General features: G+C 39.6%; 1 protein-coding gene across 1 annotated transcript; it reads left to right on the forward strand.

Annotated features, from left to right (window-relative positions):
* Positions 1-230: 230 nt before the first annotated feature.
* cfap221 (cilia and flagella associated protein 221) lies at positions 231-26,295 on the forward strand. Its single transcript, XM_082525080.1, is given in 26 exon segments — positions 231-423; positions 708-908; positions 1,049-1,149; positions 2,817-2,903; positions 3,026-3,121; positions 3,497-3,597; positions 3,785-3,888; positions 8,473-8,632; positions 10,378-10,507; positions 10,942-11,062; positions 11,205-11,316; positions 11,746-11,833; positions 14,525-14,614; positions 15,547-15,642; positions 17,641-17,728; positions 17,967-18,058; positions 18,466-18,531; positions 18,533-18,547; positions 19,830-19,937; positions 20,021-20,191; positions 20,268-20,353; positions 20,422-20,500; positions 21,291-21,391; positions 24,396-24,491; positions 24,604-24,711; positions 25,883-26,295. Coding segments are annotated over 25 exon segments (2,604 nt in total). The 5' UTR covers positions 231-423; positions 708-778; the 3' UTR covers positions 26,061-26,295.

Below are 26,295 nucleotides of genomic sequence, written 5' to 3' on the forward strand. Positions count from 1 at the left end.
ATACAATGAAAACGTCCTTTACGACTTTCAAAGTGTTTATTTATTTACTGTTAAACGTAGTGATAGGACATCTGCGAATATATTTAGCAACATATCCATAGAAAATCTAAGTTTTAATTAATTTATATATATTGATTTACTGTGTAGTAAACGTATTCAAACAAATAACAACACGTAAGCTTGAAGCTTGACTTTTATTTTGAAAGTAAAATGTTTAGCTTCCCGCCTAACATCGGATTGTTTACGTGTGTAACAACACAGGCAGCCGACGAATCAGGATATTTGTCCCACCCCTTCAGAGTTTGGTGGTCACCACGGTAACGGCCGCGTTTGACAACAGCAGTAAAAAGTGTTGAAGCGAAAATACACGAAACACGACTGCTGTATTTGAATAAATAAACGCACCGCCTGTCTGTTACATAAGTAAGTCCTGTTTTTTTAAGAGGCTTTAATAAAACTATTTATATGAAGCTTTTAAAGTTATTTCGAATTATTCATATTAATAGTCAACAGTACATGGGTCATTTGCAATTTTTAGCATTCCTAGCGTCGCACATGAGTTTGTAATTTCTCACTTTTATAGTGAATGCGTCAATGAGTCTAACAGAAAGTGACTTTATTAAATTAACTCTATTTTCCTTACATAAAAAAAGAAAAGAGAAAATAATCGCCGTGTTTCTTTCATAACCCTCTGATGATGCCTTCAGATGTCGCAGTGACTGTCCTCCGACCGTCTGTCGTCCCTCTCGTGAGGAGCAAGGGCTCATCTTTTGCCAGGATGGAGGTGGCTCTGTCTGGGCCACAGACGCTCTCAGAGCCCCTGAGGAGGAGGGCATCTCTACCTCTGAGCCAGCTGGTGGAGGCGACCCAGAGCAGAGGCAACATCCCCAATCATCTGCTGGAGTCAAGTACATATTAACCATGACCTCTGAAATCCTCGATAGAATTCATAATTGTAGTTTTCTGGAAGCAGTGATACTAAGTACTTGATTTTACAATGACAACTTAGGTTGAGATTTCTGTTTATTTATTTATGTATTTCTTGTAGAAATCTATGCTAACCTGAAAAGCAACAGCCTGATCCAAGCAGAGCCCTCTGAGCTTCACTTCAGTGGCTTTGAGCTCGGCAAGGATTATGTAAAAATCCTGGTGAGGAAAGTCCTGCTGTTTTCCTTTACTACTTTCCAAAAAGCAAATGATGTAGCTAAATCACAGGGCAGGTGTTATGTGGTTTTTGTCTCTTTATTTTGGAGTTATTGTAATAGGAATGTACTTGATAAATGTGACATGTGACACCTCATTTGAGCAGGTAGCTTAATATTAATGGTTGTGAAGACACTATATAGATATGATTGAGAAGATAGTGCTCAGATCTCCTCTGTGGATAATTACCACAGCTGTGTCAGGCAGACAATAGAGATGGTGTTGGGTCAAGGCCTCTGGTTGTTTTTGTTGAATTTTGCAGTCAGCACTAACCAGACCTCAGTTTTGGCACCCACCAGAGATGTGGAGTTGCTTTGTGTCTTATTATGCAGTCAAACACAAATGTTTTACTGTAGCTAAAATAAGACTGTTATTATAATGTGAATCATGAGTGGGGACCTACAATGAAATATATGAAGTATATGAGATTTATCATTACCAGTTTCAGTAATAGCAAGCATGTTGCGTCCAAATGAATGCAGACTGTATTTGTTTGACAGTCTGTTATATTTAAATAGGCCAAAATACGTCTAGCAGCTAAAGGATGACAAATACTCTATTTGAAACACTAGTTCAAAAAAGGCATTCTGGCTATTACTGAAGTAGCGATTAAGTGTAAATATGCCTGCAGTGCTTTTCTGTTTTCACCAACCCCCGTTTGTATTTTCCATCAAATTTCTCCCACTTATTGGATGTCACCAAGCTGCCAGCTCAGGGAAAAATACAAGTTTGTGATTCATCAATAAAACTTTTTGATTTAAACGCAAACAAAGATTTCAAAGACTTTTTTTGGATTTGCAAAGAAAATTTGCAAATCCAAATTTGATTTCAAAGGAAAATGTTTGAATTAATTGGATCCACAAGCAAAAACAAAACTTTAGACTACAAAAAAAATTCTGGGGTTTCTAGTTAAGCTTTTGGATTCACACACAAACATTTATGGCAAACAGAACCTTTGGATTTGTAAACAACAGATTTGCATTAATTAACATTTTTTTTAATTCAGAGACAACAATGTTTTATTTGAAAACAAAAACTTGGAAGGTTTGGTTTCTTATAAAACCAACTCATTCAAAAACATTTTGAAACATTTTGTTTGCTAATAAAGTTTTTATTTCAAAGGAAAACTTGCAAACAAAACTTTTTTGGATTCACAGACAAATATTTTTGGTTTGAAAACAAAAACATTAGATTTGATTTTGATTACGAAACAAAATATATAGCATCTAATTAAATCTTTGGATTTGAATCAACTTTTTTTCTACAAATAAAACATTTTTAAAACATCGTCAGTACTTTTGCTCTAAAGTTTCTTTTTGATTACAGACATTTTGTGCTTGATTGCATTTTAAAGAAACAGTAACTTCAAACTCAAACAGATTCAATTTGTATTTTCTTTACAAAACATTAAAATAATTTTAAGAATCCTATTGCATCATCAAGTCCTCTCATTTGGTTTCCATTAGGGTAATTTAAAGTGAATGGGGGACTGATTTTACACACTGTGAGCATGGTTGAGCACTGTAAGCACCAGGAATATGGAAATGGCTTTCTCAAGTGCACATTTTAAGTGGAATGAATGATTTTTTTCCTCTCCTCTTCCTCTCCATCAGAAATTAATCAACATCTCATCTGAAGTTATGAATATTCATGTAATTCCCACCCAAACCAAGTACTTCCAAACAACTTATACCAAAAAGGTATTTTTTTTTCATCGTTCCAAATTGCTGACCTGAATATAAGATTATAACTCCACTTGGCCATGAGTGCAATCAGTGTTGTTTCTGATGATTCAGTCTTGTTCCATCTGTTTTCCTTCCAGTATCGACTCATCCCAGGCCTCGCCTACACGCTGAAGGTCGGATTCTGTCCTGATGAGTGGCGTTACTTCTATGACTGCATTCGAGTTCACTGTAAGGTTAGGTTCCAACTGTTTCTGTGCCATTGTGGGCACTCTGTTACTGTTTGGCAGGGAGTCAGCTGCAGTGTGCTAATGCTGTTTGTTTTGTGCTTAAATCGTTCCACCAAAGGCATTAAAGACAAGTTGATTTTTGCAGAATTTACACTGTGACTCCCTGCAGGAGCTAGCTGGTGTAACATGCATCTTATCTTACTTATGGAGTTTAGCAAACATTTAAACAAGCAGGATTTACTCTCTGCTTTAACTTATCTACCTTGATCTTTACTCTGAGAACTGTTTTCATTTTTCTCTGTGCTTCTTTCACACTTCATATCCTCTCTCTTATGTTTTCTCTTGATTTTGTTCATTCAACCTGCCTACACCCTTTCTCAGGGGGAAGATAACCTGTTAATTCCAGTTCATGCTTACCCTGTCATCGATGACCTGCACATCCCTACTCATATCGACCTACCAGCTGTAGCACTCAAACAAAGGTGTGTGTGTGTGTGTGTGCTTCATGTTAGTCTCTATGATGGACTGGTTTATTTTGACCTCACGTCTGCCTGAGGTCTTGCCTGTCTCCTTGTATTCTTCCATGCAGCCAGCCATGATTTCATTCACCCATTGATGTCAAGTCATAAAAAAATAATATCATCTCTGTCTTTCTTTCCTTGTCGCTAGTGTTTGCCATGCTATTCCTCTGAGATGTAGCTGTCCCATTGGCTTTGAGTTTCAAGTGCATATTATTCAACCCCATGAGTCCTTCTCCATCCACCCCCTCACAGGTAACCATTCACTGAATGTTTTCTGTTGTTGACTGGGTTTTTTAACAATACAAAAATCTGAATGTTCAGATTAGAACATATAAGCAGTCTAATCTATTGAACAATTACTAATGGGCTGTAAAGCACCACATCTTGGGCACAGAAGGAGCAAGTCTGCGGGACTGGCTCTCAGTGACGCAAGCTCTTGCAGGTTCTGAAAATTCTGTGTTTAGACAGTCATGCTGACTTCAGATAAAATGTTTCCCAACTTTAAAGCTCTGGCTGAGGAGTTGCAGGTAATTCAGCCTTCTGAGCCTTCAGAAGAAAATCAAGCCAGACTTGTGAAGTTATCAGTCCCAGTTTGGTCTCTCCAATGTAGAGGTCTGGGCATTCCTTGTTGCACTGTACAGCATACACCACGTTGTTAAGTTTGTGTTTTGGAGTTTTGTCTTTCGGGTGAACCAGATTCTGTCTGAGTGTGTTGCTGGGTCTGAAATGAACCGGGATGTCGTGCTTGGAGAAAACCCTCCTGAGTTTCTCTGATACACCGGCTACATAGGGGATGACAATGTTGTTGCGTCTGTCTTTCTTATCCTCCCTCGCTGGTGTCTGATCTCCTTTTCTGTGCCTCTTTGCTGACTTTATAAACGCCCAATTAGGATAACCGCATGTTTTAAGTGCTTCCTTTACATGTGTGTGTTCCTTCTTTTTCCCTTCAGGCTTAGAGGGAACATGTTCTGCCCGGTGGTGTAGGGTCCTAATTACTCCAAGTTTGTGTTCCAGAGGGTGATGGGAGTCAAAGAGGAGGTACTGGTCCGTGTGTGTGGGCTTCCGGTAAACTGTTGAGGTTGCCATTCTCTTCAATGTGCACAGCGCAGTCCAGGAAAGGCAAACAGTCGTCCTTTGTGTCTTCCCTGGTGAACTTGATGTTTTTATCCACAGCGTTAATGTGAGCAGTGAAGGATTCCACTTCTTGTGTTTTGATTTTGACCCAGGTGTCGTCTACATATCTGTACCAGTGGCTGGGTACTCTCCCTTTGAAAGAGCCAAGAGCCTTTCTTTCCACTTCCATCCATCCCATCCCATCCCGTCCTTTTCAAGGTCTTGAAGGCAACCTATAACTTTCTTTTTGTAGCTGCTTGTGGGGTCTCGCTTTAGGGCTTTGTAGGTATCATTGTCACTGAGGAGGGCGGTGATCTTTGTGTGGTAATCCGTTGTGTTTAGGACCACGGTGCACCTTCCCTTATCAGCTGGTAATATAGTGATGTTGTGGTCCTTGCTCAGGGAAGCGACGGCCTTCTTTTCTTGTATTGTGAGGTTAGACGGAGGGACTTTGGCACTGGAGAGGGTGGTTGAGACTTTCATCCTGATTTGCTCTGCTTCTGTCTGTCATAATTTATTAATCCGTATGGCGGTTTCTGTGGCTGTGATGAGGTTTTTTTACATTTATGAAAACAAATGTAAACAATAATGATAAAAACAATCAAAAATGAACACGGTTAAAGGTACTAATAAAAGTTACGGGTAACAGTATGATTATAAATCACATTAGCTAGGCTAACACTTGCAGCTTGTGTCTCAAACAAACATTGAAGATTCAAAGTTCCATAATTCTGTATCCTAGATGAGTTCAACTAGGCGTCAGATATTCACCATTTTGATAATAATGGTAGACTTTTCAAAGAGACGTTCATACTGAAATAAATGTACAACTAGGCTGGCTTTTGTTTAATTTTTCTCCTCTTGTGGATGCAACCCATAATGTGGGTTTCTTCTGGATAATTTATCAAACATGGTTTTGTGTAAATAACATGAGAATGAACTATGTAAATATTTCTTTTGTTAGATTTTTTCTACATTGCCCTGTGAAAAGTGTCCCTAATTAATGAACAGCGGTAAATGTCTGAGTTTTACCGGGAAATAAAAGTGTAGGGAATTACAGTATCATATTTAGGCTAATAGATTAAGGATAAGCCTCAGCAGAAAAAAGCAAGTGTCCTGCACTTCCTCAAAACCTCAGCCCAACGTTGTGCATGCAGTAAGTCACTGCAGGACTTGAAAGATTTCTTCTGCTTCCACACGCTCAGAATGATCAGCATTCATGGTCTGGGAAGCTTCATAACGCAGGGTGAAAAAGCACTTGGATCTCAATCGCAGCTGAGAGAAACAAATGAGTTTCTCCTTTTGGAAATACTTTTGTGTATTTTCTCCTTTACGTTTACGCAAGAAACAGGTCCACTTCTCAACAGAGCTCAGCATTTGTAGTATAACACAACAGCATCTTTTTGGTCATTTGTTATTCTTTTATAGTAAAGTCATTACCGAAGCCTTCTTTGATCAGCCCAGTAGTCAGTCAGACACATTCATTATGTTTCAGAATGTTCATTTGAACTGATGGTAGCATGGATGGTAATGCACTGCAATCACTGTGACATTAAATAGTAGGTCAGCGCAGGTGTTACCAGTGACACAAATGAAAGTTGATTAAGTGATGTGACTGGAACTGTAGTTAGCTTACAGTATTGATTGTTTATTGAGAACTTTTAAAGTAATTTATTGTTTTCACTGCTAATTAACAACAATAATAATACATAATACAATAACCTTAATTCATAATTTCTTCCCTTATGATGGATTGTTTATTCATAAATTTTTAACTCTCAATCCTAAAAAACTACTGGACTATTATTATTATCAGTTTATTGTAAAAGCTCCCTGAAAAGCAGAGAAGACCATGTTTGTCACTATATTTGTCACCAACGAGACAATATTTGTCCTGTGTTGGCTTCATTTTATTGCATCCTTGTTGGAATCCTGCTCCTCACATTCACACACACTCTTGTATCTTTTAAGATTAGACTCAAAACGTTATTTTTTTGATAAAGCTGATAGTTAGGGCTGGATCAGGGTAACCGGAACCAATCCTTAGATGTACTGCTATGGACTCGCACTGCCTGTGGGACTTCGTGTGATGAACTGAGCATTTATTTTCCACTCACCTCCTTTGACATCCCACGTGTTTATATACCACTGCAGCATGTCACTAAATTTTAGCCATCACTCTCCCTTAGTCTGTGTTTTGTCCTGTCTCCCTATGCTCTTTTTTTTCCCCTCACCCCCCACCAGAATGCTGCCCCTCCGTGAGCCTGATTCTGCTAGAGGTTTCTTCCTGTTAAAAGGGTTATTTTCCTTCCCACTCTCATCAAGTGCTTGCTCATAGGGAGTCTTTGATTGTCGGGGTTTTGCCTTGTCATCTTGAAGTAACTAATATTGTGATTTGGAGCTATATAAAGAAATCTCGCACCTGTCCTTTTGTCCAATAGAAAAGTAATGCTCATATCCACGCTGGAGACGACGTCATTATTTTTCCTCCTCCGGCACACGAACTGAAATCAGCTGATTGTAGTGCAAGTGCGTAGGAAGAGAAAATGCATGTTTGTTTGATTGTTTTTTTTTTCTTTCTATCCATCTGGTGGGCAGATAACTGAAGAACCTTTGTAACACATTACACCCTATTTGGGCTCAAGGTGGGATTAAATCAGGGATCAGCTCTGAGCTCCTTCTTGTTTGCAGTAGTGATGGACAGATTGACAGATGAGGTCAGGCAGGAGTCTTCATGAACTAAGATGTTTGCAGACAACATTCTGATCTTTAGTGAGAGAAGGGAGCAGGTGGAAGAGAACCTGGAGAGATCGAGGTATGCTCTGGAGAGAAGAGGAATGAAAGTCATTAGAAGCGAGACAGTCTAGATGTGTGGGAATGAGATGGAGACAGGTGTAACAGTGAACCTGCAGAGATCGGAGGTATAGTGAATGTAGACGAGTTTAAATATCTGGGGTCAGTCATCCAAGCAAGCGCACAAGAGAGATAAAGAAGAGAGTGCAGGCTTGGTGGAGTGGGTGGAGACACATATTGGGGGTTATTAACAGCAAGAGTAAAAGGAGAGATTTACAAGTTGGTTGTGAGACCTGCTGTGATGTATGATTTAGAGAAGGTAGCACTGAGAAAAAGGCAAGAGGGTGAACTGGAGGTGGCAGAGTTAAAGATGTTTCATGAAAGATTTTCACTGGGAGTGACCAGACTGGACAGGAAAAGAAATGAGAGCATGAGAGGGACAGCTAAGGTTGAGCGTTTTTTGGAGACACAGTTGGAGAGGCAAGGCTCAGATGGTTTGGACATGTGCGGATAGTGGACAAAAGATACTGAACATGGAACAACAAAGCAGGAGGAAAAGAGGAAGACCACAGAGAAGATCATGGACGTAGCGAAGAAGAACGCGAGGACAGGGTGAGATGGAGGCAGATGATCTGCTATGGCGAGCCCTGAGAAGAAGCTGAAAGAAGAAGATTCAAATTTTAACTATTTATTCAGAAGCTATGGAAACACTTAAAAAAAAATAATTTAACTGTCCAGTGCTCTTAGCTAAAAAATCAACAAGTGCAAGTGTTAAGTTCACTTATTTTGTTTGTAAGACCTGTCTAATGTTATGTAGCTGGCTTTCTGCAGTAGAAAGCCTTAATGCAGTCACCTGTGGTTGTAAATCACTGACCTAGGTTAGCCAAACACATAGCTCCATTATTAATATTTGTTTTCTCCCTCTTCCAGGTGTGATACCAGCCAAAGGTGAGGCAAAGATAACTGTGACCTTTTGTCCACTCCAGTTTGAGACTTCTCAAATCACCTTTCAGCTGGTCATTTCACAGTTCAACACCAAGCCTTACCTGTGTACCATCACTGGGAGCTGTGCACCGCACATAGCTCTCAGGTAAAATTTCACAACTGAGTAGAAATACAGTGTTGTGTTAGAATGTTTTTACAGATGAACAGTTTGACTAATCAAAATGTCAGTTTTACTTAGCTGTTGGTGTTTTGTTCCTTTCACAGTCATGTTTTACTCTATTACTCTCAGTTGCTGTCTTACTGTCCTATCATGTGCTTTTGCTCATAACAGCTGTGATCCTCAGCCTAAGTACAACCTCAAATTCAAAAACACCGGGATCTCATTTATGCTATCAATGTACACTATGTAACAAATTGAAGTCTTTCCACCAGTGCTTTATTGTTTTCACGAGCATCCGGAATCCTGAATGATAGCTTGGTGAAGTTTGCTGTTTTATGGTAAAAAACAGTTCTCAGCTTGTGGGAGTAAGTTTACCGCTGAACCACATGGGAGTGAAAACATCCCCCAAAATATCTGGGGACAATAACTAACTGGGTTCAGAGAAAATGGGCACATGTGCAGATCAGAGGTTTTTCAGCTGATATTAATTTGGTTCCCATGAGAAAGAGGGTGCTATCCATCACACAGCAGTAGCTCCTGACTCCATCCCCTGCACTGTCTGGTGTTATCTTGGCCAAAAGTTAATAATTCATGAAAATAGCTTGGTAGCTGCTGCAGTGATATAAGGATGGATACAGCTCCCAATGGATGTTTAGCATATAAAACACTCTCCCTCTGTTTGTTGTTCCTCACGGTGGAACCAAATAAAAGATGATAGATATGCAATGGAAAGATTAAGGAATATATGCTAGAGCCAATGTTTATCCAGCTCGAACCAATGTCTGACATGTGCTTGTTACTGTGTTCTCTGCCTGACTTCTCTGACATAGAGGCTGCTCATAATACAAACAGTGACTTGAGTGATTTTGCTTCTGTGTTGCAGAACGTCATCAGTCTGATGTGATGCTTGGTAATAAATCTAGTGCTTCTTTGTGACCGAATGTTCAACTCTTGTTAACTCCTTTTTAGCCGAAGGTTGCAGAGTCAACTCAACTGTGATTTAAAGCTGTAGTTGGCTAGTTCTCTGTCTTGGACTGCATTGCTAAATTAATAGCCATTTTGAATTAACTGTTTTTAATTGTAATTATTAGGCCCTGACTCCCAGCTACCCTGACACCGTGTATTCTCTCTCTGTTCATATATCATTTGATAAATACTCAGAGTCTAGAGCCATTCCTACTCTTCTGAAATAACTATTTCTGGAACATTCGTAAAGGGATACCTTGACAGCTAGCTTCTTCTGATTGAAACCCATCTGTTTAGAAATGATCCAAACAACAACTTCAATGTTTCATCCACTACTTGGGGGCTAGGTTTGCAAAGTTTGCTTTTCTATCCACTAATTAGCCATTTTAGCAGTTTATAGATTGCTTTTAGCTAACCATTTATCCACTGTTTTAAACAGTTTCAGTTTTAGTCAATTCGTTACTATTTCAACACTTTCCCATGTTTTTTGTTTTGTTAATTATTTCAAAAAATGATATGAAAGTTTTTCACTATTTCAGCTAATTATTTCAACAATAACACCATTACTGTGTTAAACACAGCTCATTTTCTGCTTAATTTGAAATCGTTCTCTTTTACTAGGGGTGACCTTTTAGTGTGAGATTATTACAAAAATGTAAGTTGTGCTTACTTTAGCAGTGAGCTAATTAGCAAGTATTGAATCAGTTTTGGTATACTAATATATATACATTTTTTCACTTTTTTCCCTTCCATCTTTCTGTTAGTGAACTGGAAAAAAAGTTCAGTTATGAAAGTGCAGTGACTGTGAAACACAAAGGAGCCTCACCTTCTACCCTAGTGCTTCCTCGAAGTAAATCCAAATACAGGGCAAATAAGGAGGCTGACAAGTCAAAGGTATGGCCAACCGATGGTCTGACTGATTAACTCACTAAACTTTCATAATCCTGTTTAGTTATATTTCGACAGGTTAATTTCCCTGACTCAAAAGCAATGAAATATTTTAATAGTTTTTTTTTTTACATAAAAATTATCTTTTCTGTAAAACTGTATCTGCAGTACCTCTGTTTTGGGAACTCTGCTGGGAAAACAGTAGCAAGTAGTAGCAAGACCCTAGCATAGACACACCAGGCATCAACAAGAGCAAATATGATAAGACAGACAGAGCTTGAATAGGAAACACATGGGTTGGAGGTGGGTTGCAAAGTGGTTTGCAGAGTTAGGATGTTTAGAAGGGCATCAGATGGGATTAAGATCAGCTGATTTTCTGGGATGGCATCTTGACTTTATGACTTTTCTTAACTAATGCTACTCTTTTTCCTGTCCTATAGGCAATCAGGGATCCAACTAATGTGAAGTTTAAATTGCCAGTAGATGTCTGTACTCCTGCAGGGGTGGCAAAGATGCTGATCAAAGACTCTAATAAACTCAGCTCTAAAGACTTGAAGCAAGGTAGATGCAACCGAGTGTTTTTACTCTTGACGCTGATATGCATGTCAACATTGTTGGCATATCAAATCAATCACCTCTGTTCAGTTTTTGTTGAATTACATGCATGCATGTCTCTTTTCTGTTTGTGCAACCTTCACTTCAGCCATGTCCTCTGGCAGCATGATAGCACGGCAAAATAAGCAGATAAAAGAAGCCCTGTTCATGAAAAAGGTTCAACAAGACATGAAGGAGGAGCAAACAAATCACCTCAAATGGTAGGTTTGATTAAATATTAAAACTGGGGTGGCTGTAGCTCAGGTGGCAGAGCAGGTCAGCCACTAATCAGAAGGTCGGTGGTTCGATCCCAGGCTGCATCCTGGCTGCATGCCAAATATCCTTGGGCAAGATACTAACCTCGTGTTTGCCTACTGGTGGTGGTGGTCAGAGGGCCCGGTGGCGCCTGTGTCCGGCAGCCTCGCCTCTGTCAGTGCGCCCCAGGGCAGCTGTGGCTACAATGTAGCTTGCTATCGCCAGTGTGTGAATGTGTGTGTGAATGGGTGGATGACTGAATGTAGTGTAAAGCGCTTTGGGGTCCTATGGACTAGAAAAGCGCTATACAAATGCAGGCCATTTGCAGGCCAACTCAACCAAAGTTACTGAATGTTTAATAGATGTGTTTACTTTATGCACCCCCTTTGACTCAGGCAAGTCCATCTGGGTATGGACCCCATGTCAGAGCATGCAACAAGACAGATACTGGAGGAGAGAGAGATTGCTCAGCATGAATATATGGTAAGTTATTTCAGCTCGTGTGGATGTAAAGAAACACTGTGCTCATTGATACTCATTGAAACCAGAGGGCTTGGCTAATACACATTTTCCACCAACACAGTGGAAATAACCTCTAAAAAGTTCTAAAAAGGTATCAGGGTACAGCGGCACCAGGTGTAAAGCCATCAACACTGTGTTGATGGACAAGAGGTCAAAGTCTGACACTTACATGTCCCTTTGCTAGACTAAACTGTCACATTTGGGGGGCCCCACAACAATGTGTGGGTACTATACTTTGTTATTCTGAGACATGAGAAATTTGTGGGGGGAGAAATGTAAACAAAGAGTGTTGTATTAGGCTGTTGCGTAATGTTTCCTGAGAATTATGGACATCTTGACCAACCATAAACAAAAAGTGAATCAGAAAAATGTTGAACAGAAGAAGACATAAAAGTGTAGGCCCTGAGTTGTTTGAGTTCTTTTCCTGTGTTTTCTGAGAGGTGTTGGAGATGGTGACAGTTTGCTGTGTCTGCATTCGAAAGGGAAGATTAAAAAAAAAACTTTATAAAGAATTCAGAAAGTGTATTTAATCATTCCTTATCTGACCATCTTTGATTTCTTAACTTTATATACACCGTGTAAACTGGAAAGTTCTTTATATCTACAGCCCTTACTGATAAAAGTTTGACTTTCCATTAAATGGAGTTTTAATGCATGAAAAATATTTCTTGCTGAAATAACTGATGGGAGCCCAACTCACAGGATCATAGAAGCTACTGAGTCTTTGCCCCATGGGCTTGATGATGGCGGTACATAATTCATGGGAGGCTGTAAGCGGTGAACTACATAGTGGTGCGTATAGATTTTCAGATATCCCCATAATAAAGCCAAACTCTTTTCATCACACCAACACACCAGCATGTACATGTAATTCCTATCATACATAGTGAATATAATAACATATTGAAAGAAAAAAATACGCAGGACACAGGAGGACACAGACCTTGGGAGGATGGAAATGAGTCCTAGTTGGACAGTACTATCTTGCAGGGTAATTTTGATTCACCAAGTCCTCTCTTCTTGGTCAAGGTATTGGTTTTAGTAGAACACATTTTTTCTGTTTTCATGTAAGACCTTGGAGACATACTCAAATGTGCTGATAGCTCATCAGTGCGTTCCATATTCATACCGTTCACAGTACCTTATTCAGATGTAGAATTATTGGATCCACAGTGGGGTTTTGACCCTTTACATAAAAACCCTCTTGACTGTATGATTGATTTTTATTAAGTCGCCATGGAAATAGTGCAGAGTCAGCCAAACTAATGTCAGTTTTGAAATATGAGTCTCTCTATGTCCTCAGAAAGGTTGTTTGAATAGTTATCAGATCTCTCACAGACACTTAACAGCACTTCCTCCCCATCTCCTTTCCACCTGCACACTTTATAATGCAAATACACACACGCACACAAACACACAAAGTGTCCTCTGCCATACTCTTTCTGTTTTACAGCCTTGTATCACCACACTTTGTGATTTTATGGGAACTCTGTTGTTTTTATTATACTGCCACCTGTCATCATCTAATGTTGGCCCTCTGTGGAGTCTTGACTGGAGGCCAAAGAAATCTGTTTGTCTATTTGCTTCAGAGTTATGTAGTTTTATAGCTTTGCAACATTAATTTTTGCAACGTTATTTTTTCCTCAGCCAGGCTGTGATGGTTAAGTTTACGATTCTGAGAATTAAGCCATCAACCTTTTTTTCCTCTTTAGCCAAAGAGGTTCCAAGTTTTCCTTACAGAGGATATAGATGTTGGAATGTTTGTTTTCCAGTGGCCCTGCAACAGCTATCACTGCCACAGCTTTCCAAAAATAGATAAAATATATTTTTATTCCTTTTTATTCCAGTCAAATTGCAAATCATTTAAAGCCTTATTCACAGCTGTTCACTGAGCATCTCAGAGAGGCCAGATCTTTCACCACTGTAACAGAGTGGGTGTGATCAAATAGTGCAAAAATTAGGAATAATGTTTCAGTGCAAAGTTGTACTGAGATTGCATAGATTTTTTTTTTAATTTTGTCATCTACGCTACATAATATCATTAACCAGTATTAAATGGCTTTAATCTACACGCCTTGAGGCAGCATTATAAATAGACATGATTCTGAAGAGGAGCACCTCTGAAGAGCACTGACAGTGAACACAGTTCACAAATACAAACTCAAACTCTGCCAACTTCACTGGACTTCCCACCTCATTTAGGATGGACACAGCAGTTCTTTTGAAATTTGTTTTTCACATGCGCCAAGTTAGCTGGGTTAAGAGGACCATGCAGCATTAACCTATGCTGCCATCCACGTCGTGTCGTAGTGAATTAAGCCCCTGCTTGTTTCAGAAAAACCAAGCCAAATTTTCCACATCCGAGTTCAAAATTGGCCCGATTGCTGTCCAGAGCTTCCACTAAACATTTGGAGTTTTATGAAATACTCCAAAGAGCACAAAGGAAGTTTCCAAAACTGGACCAGTTTTTCTTTTATTTTCCAAACCACTTAAAGTGTTGCTGTGAACACAAAAGAAAACAAAAGAATTTGTGAATGATTTGCAAATGATTGCATTATGTATTTTATTTATATTTGAAATGGCATCAAATTGTTTTGGGAGGGGGGTGGATTCATACGATCTTTTACTGTACAGTAATTGACTGTTTTATAGGTGAAAAGGGGAGCTGTAGGGCAAGAAGAAACCTTTGCTGCTGGACCACCTAAAATGTTTTCAAGACGAGTGCTTTGTGAAGTAGGACAGGTATGTCGTTAACTTAGTTTTTTTCAATTCAATTCAATTCAATTTTATTTATATAGCGCCAAACAAAAGTCGCCTCAAGGCGCTTCATAGATACAGAGAAAAACCCAACAATCATATGACCCCCTATGAGCAAGCACTTTTTTTTGCTAAGATCCCCACAAGGAGCTCACCTTAATGGGAAAAGGCGCCGGCATGGTTTTTCCTTATGGTAAATGGTAAATGGACTGGTTCTTTTATAGCGCTTTTTACTCTGAGCACTCAAACCACTTTACACAACTAATTCATTCACCCAATCACACCCATTCACTCAAGCACTTTTTCTAAACTGTTTAGTGCTTACTGTCTAACATTCACACTCACACTCCGATGAACATATCGTAGAGCAACATGGGGTTAGTATCTTGGCCAAGGATATTTAGCATGGAGACTGGTGGAGCCTGGGATCGAACCACCAACCTTCCGGTTAGTAGCTGACCTGCTCTACCTTATGTGGGTGAACTTCTGGAACTTTTTCAACACGACTCAGTAAAGTCTCAGGCAGCACAATGTGCCTCCACAGAAAATTCTGAAGCTTAAGTCGCTGAATTGAAAAACTGCTGCATGATGATCTTTAATTAATACTAAGTATATTCTGTCTTAGTGAATGTGTGGATATGCTTCTACCAAGTACCAGAAGATCTTTTATTCTTTGTACAAGAGCAGTTTCACGCACAAAAGAAAAAAAAGAATCAGTTGCTCATAGCTCATTTCCAGTTTAATCCAATCTAATATTGACTTATTAGTATTCCACTTTCTTTTGTCATTTAAATACTCCTAGCAGAGGCCTAATAAAATTAAACTTTATGCTTTTTTCATGTACACTAAATGTGCAGTTAACTGTCGAACACGAGCAAGTGAGATTTAACAATGAATGTGTTTCTAACCTGTTCCAGGCCCCTGAGGGAGTCCCGGCTTTCCAGTTTTACACCACTTTTCAGTGGGAACTGAGACGAAGAGTTCTCAGACTGTTCCAGCAGGCAGCTCACAAGGTACAGTCATCCATATACTGCAAAGTCTCTGAGGTACATGAGCAAGTACACACATCCATGAGCATTTGCTCAATGCATCGTTCACATACACATCCCTCAGGGGAGGGCTGTTACACCAGCGCCTGTCCCTTTTGTTTAGCTATGTGTAGCTCAAATGTATCTTCTTTACAGTATAGTCAGTTTTCCTGTGTGAGGTGCGTCACAGTAAAAGTAAAGAAATGTAGTATTGTCCACTCTATGACCTTGATGTTCTTCTTTAGCTACTGCTATGCTGACTTGGTGGTATGTTTTGGGTCGTCATGCTGGAAGAACAATCCAAGGGCCATCGTTCAGTTTCTGGGCCAAATCCTGACTGATGGCAACCCATTCTTTCATAATCAGTGCTTGGAGTTTGTCACAATTAGAGGGTTTTTGTTTGTCCACCTGCCTCTTGAGGATTGACCACAAGTTCTCAATCTGATTAAGGCCTGGGGAGTTTCCTGGCCCTGGACCCAACATTTCAATGTTTTGTTCCCCAAGTCTTCACTTTGACCTTATGGCATGGTGCTCCGTCATGCTGTTCTTCAACAAAATGTTCTTGGATGGTTGAAAGAAGCTGCTGTTGGAGGATGTTTTGGTGCCATTCTTTATTCATGGCTGTGTTCTTTGGCAAAATTGTGATTGAGTCCACTCTTTTGGATTAGCAGCAGCACCCCACATGAATGGTCTCAGGATGCTGTTGGCATGAGACAGGACTGATGGTAGCGCTCACCTTTTCTTCTCCGGACAATCCTTTTTCCAAATGCCCCAAACAATCGGAAAGGGGCTTCATCAGAGAAAATGACTTTACCCCGGTCCTTAGCAGTCCACTCACTGTACCTTTTGCACAATATCAGTCTGTCCCTAATATTTTTTTGGGAAAGAAGTGGCTTCTTTGCTGCCCTTCTTGAACCCTGGTCATCTTCCAAAAGTCTTCACCTCACTGTGTTTGCAGATGCACTCAAACCTGCATGCTGCCATTCTTGAGCAAGCTTCGATCCCACAACTGAATCATCTTTAGGAGACCGTTCTGGCCCTTTCTGGACTCTCTTGAGCACCCTGATGCCTTCTTCACAGCAATTGAACCTCTATCTTGATGATCCGATAAATGGTTGATGTAGCTGAAATCTTAGTAGCAACAACATCCTTGCCTGTGAAGCCCTTTTTATGCAGCGCAATGATGGCTGCACGTGTTTTCTTGCAGGTAACCATGGTTAACAGGAAGAACAATGATTTCAAGCATCACCTTCATTTTAACGATTCCAGTCTGCTATTCTAACTCAATCACCACGACATAATAATCTCCAGCCTTGTTCTCGCCAACATTTTCACCTGTGTTAACGAGAAGATTATTGAAATGATCTCAGCAGGTCCTTTTATGGCAGCGATGAAATGCAGTGGAAATGGGTTTTATGGGATTAAGTTCCTTTTCATGGCAGGGAAGGACTTTGCAATTCATCTGATCACTCTTCATAACATTCTGGAGTATATGCAAATTGCCATCATAAAAACTGAAGCAGGAAACTTTCTCAAAACCAATATTTGTGTCATTCTGAAAACCTTTGGCCACGACTGTAGGGGCTCAAATACTTATTTCACTCATTGACATTTAATTCAATTTCTGACTTTTAATGTGTTTTTTCTGGACTTTTGTTGATATTCTGTCACTCCCCATTAAAATGAAACTACCAAAATCAGGTTCATTCGTTGGAAGTGTTGATACTTACAAATTCAGCAGGGAGTCAAATAATTATCTCCTCCAATGTACCCACTGCTCCTTCTTTGTCCTCTTCCCAATGCTCCCCCTCCAGGGCTCATTATTGAATAAGAGAAAAACCAAAGGGCTTAAATGTCAAAAAATAATTAGAATTGGAGTGAACCTGAAATCTCTGTCTGACATGTCTCCTGAAATCACAAGTGTGAGTGAGAAGCTTTAGCAAAGCAGTAGCACCCTGCACCACCCTCGTCTCTCCCTTCCAGGTTGTGATTCGACGTCGCATGAACCGGAGACTGGCTTCTTTGAAGAAACTGGCAGACAGTATGAAGAACCTGCCCTTGGCACAGAAAGGTTTTCATTATCCTATGATCTCCTCATTCAGAAATAATCTCATTATCCGATGGCAGTAAGGCACGCTTTATTGAATTTATTCCTTGAGGAAAAAATGAAATGATTATGAGGCTCATAACACATATGCAAGTGTCTGGAACAGAGTTCTGAATGTGAACACTGAAAATTGCAACAAGTCTGGAGAAATGAACTTTTATTTATTCTTTTTTTACATGTCACCTCCTCACGTTTGCTTTAGCTGATAAAGAGAAGACATGCGACCTAAAAGTGTCTGCAGACAAAGTCTTTCCATCTTCATCCCCCTTTTTCTCTAATGAAGATGACCCCCTGGTGAGTACCGTGCACAACTGGTAGTGGAAAATAAAGACTTAACACAGATTTTGAACTGTTCTTGTCCAGTGTTGTGTAAATTAATGTAATCATTAGCAAAAAGTGCGTGGTAATTTATTTCGAATCAGTTTACCTTTCAACCTAACTGGGAGATGACACCCAAAAGACAAGAAACCACTGACAAGTGGGCACTAGCTAGTGTCCTGCACTCGAAACAATTTTCATCCATTATTTCCTGTGAAAGACGTCCTTGATCAAACCGTGGAAATCAATGAGGACGCTCACTTTCCCGTACTTTGATTAAATCTTTCATTTCCTACATGCCCCACAGAGAGAGAGAGAGAGATGGGGTAGCCTCTGTGTTCACTGGAACAAATAATGCCATTTGGTCTCCTTCATATTTCTAGGCTAACATTAATTTGCCTGAACTACCGGTGGATACTCTTGATGTGACTGTGACATCGCACATTCCTTTTCTTCAAGCTACAGGTAGTTATTTACATCATACACAGCACTTTCAGATCAACAAATTTCACCCAGCAGCAGTGTTGATAAGGAGTAACATAACCATAAACCAGTATAGACCGTATATATAGATTAAACTGGAGCTCTTTCTAACCTTTCTAGCTTTTGAACAAATGTGTTTGGTGACCCTGTGGAGGGCTCAGACACCTAATTTTCACCTTCACCACCGTCAGCGATGCCAAATGCCTCATACAAAGTGTCAAATTACTATTAGTCAAGTCAAGTCAACTTTATTTGTCAATTCTGCCACATGTACAGGACATACAGAGAATAGAAATTTCGTTACTCTCAAACCTCTCTATTAATACTGTCATGTATGAGAGCATTTGCCTGTAAAACAGTGCTTTACTTTTCAAACTGGGATATATTTTTCTGAATACTCCTAGAATTATGAATGTAAAATTTTGACCTATAATTATTTTTATTGTTGTTGTACTATTTTATAGTGAAGCGAACATGTAAAGTGCATAAAGTGCAAAAGTCTTATTTGTTCGCTAGAAAGATGGGAAATAAGTGCAACAATTTATTGAAACACGCAAACATAAATTAAAATGTAAATACATGTAATATGAACACCTGTTGTCTTCAGCAAAGTCTGAGCTTTCTAAGGAAATTTCTTCAAGTGTTAACAAGCAAACCAAAAACATTGCTCTGAAAATGGTCGGGTACAGGGACTGTACTGAAAACAAGTGAAAAAGCAGCCAGTTTCCAAAGAAAAATTCAGAAAGAGCTTCAAAAAGCCCAAAGAACTATTGATCAAGACCACTTAATAAAAGACAAGTGCTCACCTAGAGTAGCTTGTACCACGCTTCAAAATAATGCACTTCCTCTGACACAGGTGACGAGTACTGTTAACACAAAATGTGACAGTGTAAAAAACTACATTTTATGTTATCTGGGTCATATTCTGCTTACCTTATAAAAAATCTCATCCTTTGAGTGTTTGACTTTTGAAGCTAGAGTGGATTAACAACCACTGTAGCATCATAAAAATTAAAATTAATCGACCTAGGTAGTGATAGAAGTATGATTTCCAGTGGAAACCATATTTTGGAGCAAATTTTACAACTGTTTTGTCTCAATAACCGCTGAGATTAGAGTTCATTGACAAAATGCTTCATTAACTAGGATGGCTATAGAGAGACAGCACCTCTAAATGGATTGTGATGGTAATAATGGGGTCATAGGGACTCCTTGTCCTTGTTGATGTTATGTTGTAACCATGCTTTCTGTTGATATTATGCAGGTCCCTCTGCACTATAAGCTTATGGGCTACCAGGCTGTGTCAGCTTGGGAGGCATTTAACTCTTATATTCCCATGACTTTGGCTAGGCCACTGCGTACTGGAGCTCCGGTAACTAAGCACCACATGTTTATTTATAATATATCAGCTATGTATTTATCCACTTATTTGCTTTAAAAATTCTCCTTTTTTAGGACAAGCTGGAACCCAACAGAGCTCATTTTCCCATGACAGAGGACACCACAGCAGGAGAGCAGCATGATGAACAAGACAAAGATGCAGAAACAAAGGATGATTCCAGTCTCTCTTTCTGCGCCCCTGAAAATCTGCTCAGACCTTTTCCAGCAAACCCACTGAGAATCTTTGTAAGGCAGTATTAATCAGGTGCAAAATAGAGGTGCTTTTCTATTTATGATGAATGTTATTATTATTATGTTTCAGAACCCAGCTCCGGGACTTCAGACCTTTAAAACACCCCCTAAATATTTGGAGAGTGATTTGGAGTTTCATCTCTGCCCTCTGCCCAGGTAAGTTATTCTCACCTTTATGATCAATTTATTTCTACGAAACGTCAAACAGCTCATTCTGCTTTCAGGTATACGGTCCCTGAGAGCACATTGTGTGGCATAAGGACCCAAACGCCACACACTCAGAAGAAGTTTCTCAAATGCAAGGTAATTTCCCCCTCATTGTGCAGTTCACGAGTTTCTTTCAGATAATTTTTGTGTCCCATATAGAACATGTCTTCGGAGATTTTTGGTAAAGCATGTTAAATAAACTTGTTCTTACATATTGAGCTTTATACACCATGTCTCATTCACAAACCACTATTTTCTATGTCTAAGTAGAAAAGTATCTTGCCCAAAGATATGTTTGCATGCAGAATGGAGCAGCTAGGGATCAAACCACCAACCTTCCAATTAGTAGATGCACTGCTTTCCCTACTGAGCCATAGCCATCCCACAAAACATAGAAAGTGCTTTTCACTTGTAGTTGATCTATCAAAAACGGCTCCCGTTTTCTGTCTGAAAATTGACATGTCCAGTGTAGCTCAGTGTGATCCCACCAAATCAGCTGATGACTCAGCTCTTACCCTTCCTTCTACTCATCCAAGTGGAGGATTTTACGTAGGCAACACTGTTTAAGCTGCTGTAGCCATGAGCAACAGTTGCTGTAAATCTGCAAGCCACTTTGCAACCCATCTACATCGCAGCTCCTACTGTCACGCTGGATCTGACCTAATCAATATCATATCTGCTGTCAGTGATGCCTGATCTGCTGTGTACTGGGCCTGGCTCCTGCTCTCTCCACCTCTGGCTTTACACATATGCACACTAAAGGGCGGACAGGTCCCAGCACAGAGCCATGCCACCAAAAATAAATTACTGCAAATGGGAAAATCAATCATCTTCTGACTATAGTGGTCCTGACCGAAATGTTTCTTTTTTTCATGATTTATAACAGGAAGTGATCCCTGGGGTTATGAAGTGGAAAAATTTGGATTCTATCACCTTGAAAAGTCTTTCAAACCAGGCCGCTCTCACCAGTGACTGTGCTCCACGCAGGTTGGTCAGAAATATTTTGTCCTCTTTGCTTTACAACGTGAGCTGTGTGTTGAGAAGAGTTCAATCTGGCCGCTGACACGAGTGAATCAAAACCTGGAGATGAACTTTTCCACTACATCACTGTTTATGAGATGTGTCGGGTCACATTTTTCTTCTTATCTGCTAAACTAGGCGGCAAAAAATGACTTCATACCAAGAGCAGATACCCAAAAGTTAAAGAGAAGGTTCTCATGTTCTCAATAAGAGTGTCCAACTAGAACAGTGTCGGTTCATAAGTTTGTTTATGGTACTTGTTTACAGAGGAGAAAGTGGCTCTTGTCCATTTCCTATGTGAAAGAATTTGAACTTTTGACCCACTCGCTGCCAGACCACTTGAAAGACAGCGTTTTCACAAACTACATCAATATATTTTTAAAAAAGACAAGTTACATAAGCCACAGACTCATATTGGTAGTTAATAGTTACCTACTCGGATATAATCCTCTTTCTGCAGTTTGGGATTCACTCTATCATCTCAGTATTCCAGAAACACGACTTCTCACTATCTTCCAAAATAAATATGTCATGTCACATCCACACTGCTTCCAGCTCCTGCCAGGATGCAGGATGTCAAACTCTCCACTTGTAATCGAGATAGCGGAGTTCCTTTTACACGCAAAGAGTTGGAGAAGATGGTTGTACAGTATGTAGGTATTGAAGCACTTATGATTTTGGAGTTAAAATGCTGGGCGCCATTTCCAGCTTTATAAAACAAAGTGCTGTTATTTTAAAACTGTCCATTTAACCAGATAGTTGAGAATAGTGTTTTGATCAAATCAGAGGTTCTAAACGCTGGTGGGGAGAAAAGCCCCACTCAAATCTTCTTTTTCACTTAGCTCTAGTGTAAATAGCCAGATTTAGGGGTTTTTACAGCTGCGGTTATCCATTATTTTTACTTATTTTGAGGTAAAATCTGAGTGTCTATCTGTAAAGATAGAAAGCTTCTTCTGATTCTAAATGTTTTCTCCTTTGCTATGTATATCTGTGTGCGCATGGAATCTAGGTCATACAGTATGGAGGCTTCCCTCACGCTGCAAAATAATGATTTATTCAATCCTCAGTCTAAATGGGCAGTGAATAAATGATGATATTTTTCATGTAGTGTATTAGTGAACACAGCATTGGGCTGTCCTGTTCTATTTGTGGTGGGCTGTGTGCTTCTGTCTGCGCCCTGTCATAACTGATACCAATCAGGTGTGCAAAACACTCTGTGTGTCTGACCTTTCTCAAGCCTATACCGCCATGTGCATTGTAATTTGTCTAGCATGAGAGAGTTTCTTGTTTAAAACCAATTTAAGTACCAAAGTGAACATTGGAAAGCTAATGAAGCAGCACTCCTCAAGAGATCTGAAGTCATCTCAAGTCTTTGTTTGACAAGATGCCTGCATAATCTGGGCAACCACAGTTCACGTGGTGCATTTGGGAATGTGTGGGTTTGAATCTCTGCTGCAACTCTGTCTTTTTACCTTTCTGCCTGCTATCCTTTTTTTCCCTCACATGCCTTGTGCTGCGCAATTAGAGCCAAAGGAAAATATTTACTTCATACTTGTCAGTACCTACCTACCTGAAAAGTGTAGATATATAATTGTCTGTGAAGGTTCTCAGTCATCCAGGTCATCGTAGTCAAAGGAGCTTGCAAAGAAAAGCGTCTGGACTTCTTTAAGTTGCTTGAAGACGTTTCACCTCTCATCCGAGAAGCTTCTTCAGTTCTAAGGTCAAATGGTGGAGAGTCCCAGATATAAACCTAGTGGGAGTATCCCCACAGAGGGACAAAAGGACCCCCTGATGATCCTCTAATCGCCTGAGCCAAGGTATGAAACTGGGCATGGGTCCCAATCAGCCAGAGTTTCGGGTGAGCTCATTGTGAAACCTGGCCCCACCTTATCATGCGAATTCCTGAGGTCAGATGGCCCAGGATGTGAGTGGGCGTTAAGGCGTCTGGGAAGGGATCTCAAAACTGGATTATAGATGGCAGAGAGTTGGTGTTGTAAACCCCCGCCTCTGTTCAAAGATGGTCGCTCACAGTGGACATAGATGGCTTCTTTCACTCCTCTTTCAAACCATCTGTCCTTTCTGTCCAAAATGTGAACATTGGCATCCTCGAAAGAGTGTCCTTTATCCTTAAGATGCAGATGGACTGCTGAGTTTTGTCCTGTGGAGGTGGCTCTTCTGTGTTGTGCCATGCGCTTGTGAAGTGGCTGTTTGGTCTCTCCAATGTAGAGGTCTGGGCATTCCTCGCTGCACTGTACAGCATACACCACATTGTTAAGTCTGTGTTTTGGCGTTTTGTCTTTCGGGTGAACCAGTTTCAATAATGCATGAGAGTAACTACCTCTTACAAAGTGTAGTATTAAGTATTTATACAGAGTAAGTGCCAGGTTAACACACATTACAGTTAGCTAATTATCCTACGCTCGATAATGTTAACATATGTAACATGAACAGTAATAGGAACACAAAAAATGCAGATACAGTCCACAACTACTGGGTGTAAATATGTAGTACTAATCATATATTTATATGCATTCAGTACTAGATGTAACACATTTTACATCTAGCTAAAAAGGCTATCTAACTAGCCTTGGCTTGCTAATCTTTAACCAAAATCTTATTTCACAAAAACATAAATGCAACCCAGGCCAGGTCACAGAGTCTTTATTTGTACATCCTTTGCCCCATCATTACAAAGTTGCTCTTTAATATTTTTAAGGAATCCCTGGTTATTCTGTGGTATCACTAACATTTGGCTTATCAGTGTTCTTTTTTTTTGCCCCTAAGTGGTTTCAGCTTTCACTAAGGAGCACCTTTATCAAACATGTTTGAACTGAGATATGAAACCACCTTAAGCACTCCTTTCATCTCAGTGAGACTGAGGAGCTATCTGAAAATTATCTCAATTCATCTGATGCACGGTGGTCCAGCTCTTCAGGGGAAAAAGCGCTGTATGTGTGTGTTTCCTGTATAGATCTGTCAACTACAACACAGAGATACTTCCACTCACCGCAGCTTCTCCTCTCGCCAACCTCCCTGATGATGATGTGGCCCCGCTAATGGACACACTGTAAGTAGATGAGGAACTATATTGATCTTTGTGCTGGGAGCTTCTTTTTTTATGGGTCTCATGGGAAAGTGCTCCTTTGATTATTTCACTGTGTGTGTGTAACCTCATGCAGGTGTGAAGGCTCAGGAGTCCAACTGACACCCGAGATGATCAGAGCAGAATTCTTGTGTGGAGAAGTTCTCGTCTCCATTAGCAACCTCGACGCAGGAAAGACAACCGTGTAAGTGTAGGGATCGTGAGCGTGCAGCAAAGCTAAAAGATTACTCATACATACAGTCTGGAAGAGATTCAAGAGATAGTTTATGGCATGATGAATGGATGTTTACATGAAGGAAGCCCTTCACAAGCAATAAAAGGGATGAATGCTCCTTTGCACACACATAGATATTTTGGAAAAGACAAAACACATGTTTAGTTTGAAGAGGGGAAGTTGTCAGGATATACCAACCATTAAGTTAATAGATTGAATCAGTTCGTGTACCTAAAGTTTGTTCCAGCAAAAGCTTCCTGGGAGCTGGGAGTTTTTTTTAAGTGTTGTCATAGCAACGAAACTGATCTTTAATCTATTCAGCTTATAATCACATTAGATGTAATATATTGTAGCAAATATGTTCTTATATCACTGGTCTATGCTGATAGCGCCATTTCTCAAAATTTAATTTAGAGGCCAAAAAATATTTGTTTAGGTTTTCAGGATTTTATGAAAAACATAAACACATTAAATAAAATAAAATATATATATATTTTAAATAGTGATGATTAATGAGGTAATAATGATACTGTTAATACTACTGAGTAGGGCCCAACTAATATAGGAATAGGATTAGCCCAGTAGCGATACTGATATTTGATTATCTGAAAATAGCAAATATAAACAAAAGCCAACCTACTAGTGAACAGCTTTTTTTTTTTTTTTTAATCATACAATTAAAATGAATGGTAATGCTTGAGTTGTTTAAACATTACAATATTAAACATTTTAACACCTGTAGATGGAAAAAAATCGTATTTTGGAAACTTATTAGCATATGCTAGAAATCATATGGGTTTTCTTTTTTGGGTTTCACCAGTTGTAAAAGAAATTTAACAATTTGCTCAGTACCATTTGCCTCAGTCTTATAATGGATTTATTTCTTGCTATCTCTCCTTTTGTTAATCTTTTTACAGATTTACTCAGTGCAAAATTGATGTGACATAATTGATAACTATTCACATTTTAAAAAGGCAGCTGATATGTTTTTGTTTTTTAAGCTTTAATTTAGTTTTTATCATTTCTCATCATTTTTAAGGTTTTTTCTAAATTGTCGTTGAGAAATTAGGAACGATACGTGTTGTACTCGCTACTACAGCTGCTCTTCTTCCATCTGTAAAGTTAAATTGTTCTGTCCCAGGCACCAGAGGCAGCATCACATTGAGGCGACCTACAGGTCTGAGTTTAACCAGATGGGAAAAAGAGTGATGACTAGACTGAAGCAACTTGGAGTCACTGACAGAACTTCTCATTTACCTGAAGAAGACCGTGAAAAGCCGAAGCCTGTGCACACACATCCTATACACTCACATGAGTAAACACCACTGCAAGACTACAGATAAGCATTATACCCATCCTACTCACTCATACAACACTCTCCTTTGTTGGCCCTGACATGTCTTTGAAATAAAACCTGGTTACTTTCCCACCCACTCATAAGCCTCCTTTCTACCCACTCAAAATTACCAGTGAGCTCCCCTACTGTGCTTTTACAAAGCCTGAAAATTTGTTATCCCTCCACCTACTCAGATTCATATATAAGCATGGCTGCAT

Source organism: Aulonocara stuartgranti (genome assembly GCF_965226115.1).
Source record: "Aulonocara stuartgranti genome assembly, chromosome: 23".
NCBI classification, from domain to species: Eukaryota; Metazoa; Chordata; class Actinopteri; order Cichliformes; family Cichlidae; genus Aulonocara; species Aulonocara stuartgranti.